Source organism: Solanum lycopersicum, chromosome 1 (assembly GCF_036512215.1).
Source record: "Solanum lycopersicum chromosome 1, SLM_r2.1".
NCBI lineage: Eukaryota > Viridiplantae > Streptophyta > Magnoliopsida > Solanales > Solanaceae > Solanum > Solanum lycopersicum.
The window spans coordinates 7,242,405-7,249,120 of record NC_090800.1 but is presented as its reverse complement, the minus strand read 5'-3'; the positions used below and the strand labels follow the sequence as shown (position 1 = coordinate 7,249,120).

General features: G+C 34.8%; 1 protein-coding gene across 1 annotated transcript; it reads right to left on the bottom strand.

Annotated features, from left to right (window-relative positions):
* Positions 1-5,242: 5,242 nt before the first annotated feature.
* Positions 5,243-5,725, bottom strand: LOC138340888 (uncharacterized). Its single transcript, XM_069293061.1, has one exon. It carries the CDS (start codon positions 5,723-5,725, stop codon positions 5,243-5,245), a length of 483 nt encoding a protein of 160 aa, XP_069149162.1.
* Positions 5,726-6,716: the final 991 nt, after the last annotated feature.

The following is a 6,716-nucleotide window of genomic DNA, read 5'->3' as shown; positions in this document are numbered from 1 at the left end:
AGAATTAGCTCTTTGTAAGACCGACGTGTTACACTAAGATCCTCATAAATCCAAATTTTCCCACCTTAGAATTAATTCAAATCATCCCCTAGGGCCACAATTATATTTTTTAAGGACTAAGGAATCAAATGCATGACTGTTAGATTGATTGAAATATTTAACTTGAAGAAAGAAATCAATGGAAAACAGAAGAAATCGCCCATCCCTTGCTCTAACCTGGACTTGAACAAGTTTTGGGAGTAAAACAATGTTTTAGCGCTGAAAATTACATTTAAATATGTGTAGCCGGTTGGAGTGGCTTCAAGCTTTTCAGCACATACAATCTCTGGTAAGACGGTCATACCATTTTACTTCAAACTCCAATAATGTAAATTTGGTGTCGTTAGAAAGAAAACTCATAAATGTTTAATAATGTAGTTCATGGGACAGTAAATACATTATAGATATGACTATTTGAATTCGACCTTAGGTTAAACACTTAACGCCTGAAACTAAAAATCGATAGGGCACTTTTAACTTTACTTTGTGATAGGGGCATCATATATATGACATTACTTCATAGCTAATTCACTCACATACCGAGGAATCTATACTAACCTATGACAAATGAAATCATATACCTTTACCGCATATATTTTTTAGTAACGATGAATTAGATCACTATAGTACTAGTATATCGAGAATGAACTGGAAGCTTGTATTATGAGTCTCTAATGAAAAAGGTACCATCAAAGTTTAAAGGTAAGTTGTATATAGTAATAGTTAGAGCACTTTGTTGTATAAGATAAAGTATTGGCCCGTTGAAACAGAAGAAACATAGTGTATCTAGAAGATCTCCATTGATGGAGCTTAAGGAAGAAGAAAAGATGAAGTAAGGAAGAAGAGAAAGCCCTTCTAATTTGATTTGATAGAATGATGAAAACCAGTGTGTTGATTACAATGAACTAGTAGTTATATATACAATGTGATAAATAAACTAATTCTAACAGATTAACAACTAACTAATCTGTAACTAACTAATTGAAAGATCCTAACTAACTAGTTGCTGACATGTATGACATGTATAAATATCAACACCCCCCTCAAGTTGGAGGTGTGACGAGCAGATCCAACTTGCTTAAGATTGTTGTATGTTTCACTCCAATGAGTGATTTGGTAAGAATATCAGCAAGTTGTTCCCCAGTTCCAATATGATGTAATGAAATTAACCCTTCTTGAAGCTTAGCTCGTACAAAATGGCAGTCAACTTCAATATGCTTCATTCTTTCATGGAATACATGATTCTTGGCAATTTGTAATGCTGACTGCTATCACAGAAAATAGGAAAAGGACCAGCACCATGGCACAGCTAGTTCTTCAAACAATCGACTTAACCATACCAACTCCCCTACTACTTTTCTAATGGACCTATATTCAGCTTCAGCTGAAGAAAGGGAAATAGTTTCTTGCTTCTTCGACTTCCATCTTATGGGACTTGATCCCAATAATATAATGTAGCCAGTAACAGATTTTCTTGAATCAGGACAGGATGCCCAGTCTGAATCGCAAAAAGCTTGGACCTGGTAATCATTAGTAGAGGACATGAGTAAACCCAAGGTTGGATCCTATTTAAGGTATCTAAGCAAATGATATGCAGTCTGCAAATGAGGCTCTCTAGGTTCCTGCATAAACTGACTCAGGTGTTATACTCCATATGTAATGTCTAATCTTGTATTAGTGAGAAAATTTAATTTTCCAATTAACTTTATGTATGAATTAGGATCTTCCAGAAGTTTCACTTCATTGGCTTTGAGCTTGATTATAGAGTCAAGAGGAGAAGCAAGACTAGAGTATTATGTGCAGTGATACTCTTTGAGAAGATCAAGCATAAACTTCCTCTGTGATATAAGTATTCCAGCTTCTGTATATAGTATCTCCAAGCCCAAAAAATAGTGTAGCTTTCCCAAATCCTTTATTTTGAATTAGTTATGAAGATAATCCTTTAATTGATCAATCTCTTCAACATCATTTCCAGTAAGTAGAATATCATCTACATATACAACTATAAACACAATGGAAGGACCTTGTTTTCTATAGAACAAAGAATAATCATTTAAGGAGTTACTGTATCCTCTGGACTTCAAAGCATCAAACAACTTGGCATACCATTGTCTGCTGGCCTGTTTTAAACCATATAGTGACTTTTTAAGTTTACAAACCATGACTTTAGTGGAAACATCCAATCCCTGTGGAATATCCATTTATACTTATTCATGCAACTCTCCATGAAGGAAAGCATTATTAACATCCAACTGATATATATTCAGTTCTTCTGTACAGCAGTGGCTATCAAAGCTCTCACAATTGTCATTTTGATGACTGGAGAAAAAGTTTCTTTATAATCTATCCCATAGTGCTGAGTGTAGCCTTTTACAACTAGCCTTGCCTTGTACCTCTCTATACTCCCATCAACTTTATGTTTTACCTTATAAACCCATTTACATCCAATGGCCTTTTTACCAACAGGAAGTGGCATAAGTTCCCAGGAGTTATTATCATGCAGTGCAGTCAACTCTTGTGTCATTGCATCTTGCCAAGCAGGATTCATTGCATCCTCATTAAATGATGATGGTTCACAATCATGTGACACACTCAATATAAGTGACTGACTATCAAGATACAAGGATGTAGAAGCTATATGACGGTGGTGTGAAAAAGAGGCATGTAAAGAGGTCATGTAGTCTTTAAGATAAACTGGAGGCTTATTAGATCTAGTATATTTTCTGATGGGAGGAGCATATTCTGAGGATGTAAGGTTTGGTGAAGGAGAAGAAGTTAAAATGGGATCACATTGTTCAGGTTCTGAAGAAGTGAGACCAACATTATCATTATCAAGAAAAGCATTATCAAATGTAGAACTTGAAGAAGGATTGTTAATAGAAAAATTAGTGATACTGGAAAAAGGAAATACTGATTCATGAAACACAACATCTCTAGAAATATGTATTTTCTTGCTGCTCAAACTTAACACCTTATAGCCTTTAACACCAAAAAGATATCCTAAGAATACATGAGGTGTAGATCTTGGTTCAAATTTTGTCCTATGATGTTTGGATGTAGTAGGAAAACAAAGACAACCAAAACTTTTCATGTGAGAATATTGAGGTTCTTGATTATACAACATAGTAAAAGGACATTTGTTGTGAAGGTAGGCAGAAGGAAGTCGATTGATTATATATGTGGTTGTAAGTATACATTCCCCCCAATACTTAGTAGGTAATTTGGAATGGAAAAGAAGAGCTCTGGCTGTTTCTAGTAGATACTTATGTTTTCTCTCTACCACACCATTTTGTTGTGGTGTATAAGGACAAGATTTTTGATGCAGTATTTCTTTGGATTGAAAGTAAAAAATAGATTCTTGATTTACAAACTCAAGACCATTATCTGATCTTATTATTTGAACATTTGTTTTAAACTGATTTTCTACCATGTTGACAAAAGATTTTATAATATGTAAAGCATTACTTTTGCAACTCAACAAATGTGTCCATGTTGTTCTACTAAAATCATCAACTAAGGTAATGAAATATTTAAAATTGTCATGAGTAGGTACATGGTAAGGACCCCATAAGTCAACACGCAGAAGCTCAAATATTTTTGATGTAGTATGAGTTTTAGGTGGAAAAGAAAGTCTACTTTGTCTGGCCATAGGACAAATATTGCAAGTAAAAGGCTGCTTGGATGAAAAAACTACAGGAATGGATGTAATCCCTTTCATTTTTACAAAAGGTACATGCCCAAGTCTATAGTGCCACAACAAGTCATTACAAGATTCATGATGTAAAAGAGGCATAGAATCAGAAAGTACATTATTTGTATTACTAGGAATAGTGTTCATTACAGCTGATTTAACATTCTGAGAATTGAATAAAGGATTGCAAGAATGAGAGATGGTACTGCAAGAATGAGAGAAACATTGACATTGAGAGCCTATCTTATTGTTGTGAGAAAAAAAGGCATTGAAGATGAGACCTGTGAAATGAATGGACTGTCTTTTTTCCTTTTTAAACAATCTGAGCAAAGGAAATACAATCCATCTTGTTCTCCACCAATTTCCAGAGGCTTCTTCATTGAAGGGCCCTACAAGATACAAGATAAATTAGAGAATGATGCAGTACAATTGAGATGTAGAGACAAGGAACTAATAGAAATCAAATTGTATTTAAAAGAAGGGATGAAAAGAACTCTAAACAATGTGATCATGTCATTAATTCTAACATCTCCAACTTTAGTCACCTTAACTTTGTATCCATTTGATAATTTAACTAAGAGAGGATAAGGCAGGTTAGTAATATGTGAAAGGTGGTTGATGTTAAAGGTCATGTGATGTGTAGCTCTTGAATCCAGTATCCATAAATCAGTTCTTGATTTGAGACAACCACACAACAGTTTATCAAAATCAATAGATGAGTTGCAAGCTATTATACCTTGCAAAGTTTGCAGCTCCACAAGTTACCTGCTCCTCAGAATCAACATCTCCAGATTGTCCCAATTGAAGGTGTTGCAACAGATTAATAAGCTGACCATATTGTTCATTGGTAAGATTAGCATTGCAAGCTGTATGAGCATTAGTTTCTCCCATAGTTGGATCTGTAAGAACATTAGCTGCCACTCCTTTACCTTTAGCATACCTATTACTTGCATTGTAATTGGCTGGTACCCTTTGATTCTGAACATTGTTGTATCTTTGCTGATTGAAACCTTGTCCATTAGAAGAATTATTTTGATTGGGATAGCCATGTAACTTGTAACATTTATCAATGATATGCCCTGATCTCTTGCAATGTTCACAAAAAGGTCTAGGCCTATTATTTGCAGGATAATTGCTTGGTGAATAATTTGTTCTGAATACTCTTCCTCCTGACGAATTTGATGAACTAGTATTGGCAGAATTTAGCCTTCCACCTGATGGATTTGACGAACCAACACGTATAGAGGAATTCATTGAACTTCCTTCAGCAAACATTTGACTATGTGGCTTAAACTCCCTTTGTTTTTCTTCTTGTACAAGTAGTGCAAAAGCTTGAGCCATGGATGGTAGTGGATTCATCATCAGAATACTACCTCTAATAACAGAATAAACTTCATTAAGACCCATTAGAAATTGAATTAACCTTCGATCTTGTTCAGCCTTATGCATAGTCTCTTTACCCCCACAGCTACAAGTACAACTGCACTGGTTTTTGATACTCAGATTACTCAATTATTCCCGGAGTTTCTTCATCCTAGTGTAGTACACAGTAACATCAAGAACTCCCTGACTCAGATCATTGATATCCTTTTGGATTTGAAACAATTTAGCACCATTCGTTTGATCATATCGATCTTCTATCTCTTTCCATAATTCTACTGCATCTGAAACGTACTCTACGCTGTCTGCAATATCTTTGCTAAGGGAATTAAGAATCCAAGATATGACCATGTTATCACATCTCTCCCACTGGCGATATTGAGGAGATGTTGAAGAAGGGCGTTTAAGCTCTCCATTAATAAATCCTAATTTGTCTTTCACAGATAATGATCTCATTATGCCTCGTCGCCATGATCGATAACCAACTCCTTCAAAAACTACTGGAACTAGGATCAAACTTGGATTATCAGATGGGTGTATGTAGAGAGGGTTACTAACATCGATTATGTTCCCTCCTGTTCCTGATGTGGAAGCTTGACCTGTAATTTCAACCATGATGAATTCGATTCACAGAGAACAATAACAGAACACTGAAGAAATCGATAAGAAGATGAATTCGATTCTCAGAAACGAGTTGTAAGCTGGAACTTGATTGACGAGAAGAACAGTGATCTACCCCTACTCTGATACCATGTTGAAACAGAAGAAACAGAGTGTATCTAGAAGATCTCAATTGATGGAGCTTAAGGAAGATGAAAAGATAAAGTAAGGAAGAAGAGAAAGCCCTTCTAATCTGATTTGATAGAATGATGAAAACCAGTGTGTTGATTACAATGAACTAGTAGTTATATATATAATGTGATAAAAAAAACTAATTCTAACAGATTAACAACTAACTAATTTGTAACTAACTAATTGATCTGTAACTAACTAATTGAAAGATCCTAACTAACTAGTTGCTGACATGTATGACATGTATAAATATCAACATGGCCAATCAAGAATTTTCATGTTCAGTAGATATAAGTTGTGAACATGATGATACTTAGATGGATGTGTGAGCATATTTGTAGAGATAAAATTAGGAATGGGGATATTTGAGATAAGTTAGGAGTGAGCTATGTCGTGGGAAAGATGATAAAAACAAGTTGAGATGGTTTGGACATATAAATAGGATATACTTAGATGCCTCAGACTAGTGAGGAGGGACGAGAGATTGGATATAGTGATTACTAAAAGAGGTAGAGATAGACAGAAGAAATATTTGGAAGAGATGTGATTAGATAAGAAATTGTGCATGATTTCACCTTACGAAGGACATTAGATAGGATATATGGTCGTTTATTAAGGTAGAATATTAGAAAGTTTACGTAGTTAAGCGTTGTCTTGCTTTCTAATGGAATTAGGGTTAGTTGTAGTTCGGAACACCGTGTGGAATATAGTATTAGCCTAATTCTTGTAATTTCTTGCTTTTGATATATATATTACTATTTTTGTTTATCATATTTGGATTATCACATTATTGTACTGTTGTTAATGTTACATT

What these genes read in the sequence shown, in the direction of transcription:
- LOC138340888 (XM_069293061.1), bottom strand. Translation starts at nt 5,725, where the DNA reads ATGGTTGAAATTACAGGTCAAGCTTCCACATCAGGAACAGGAGGGAAC.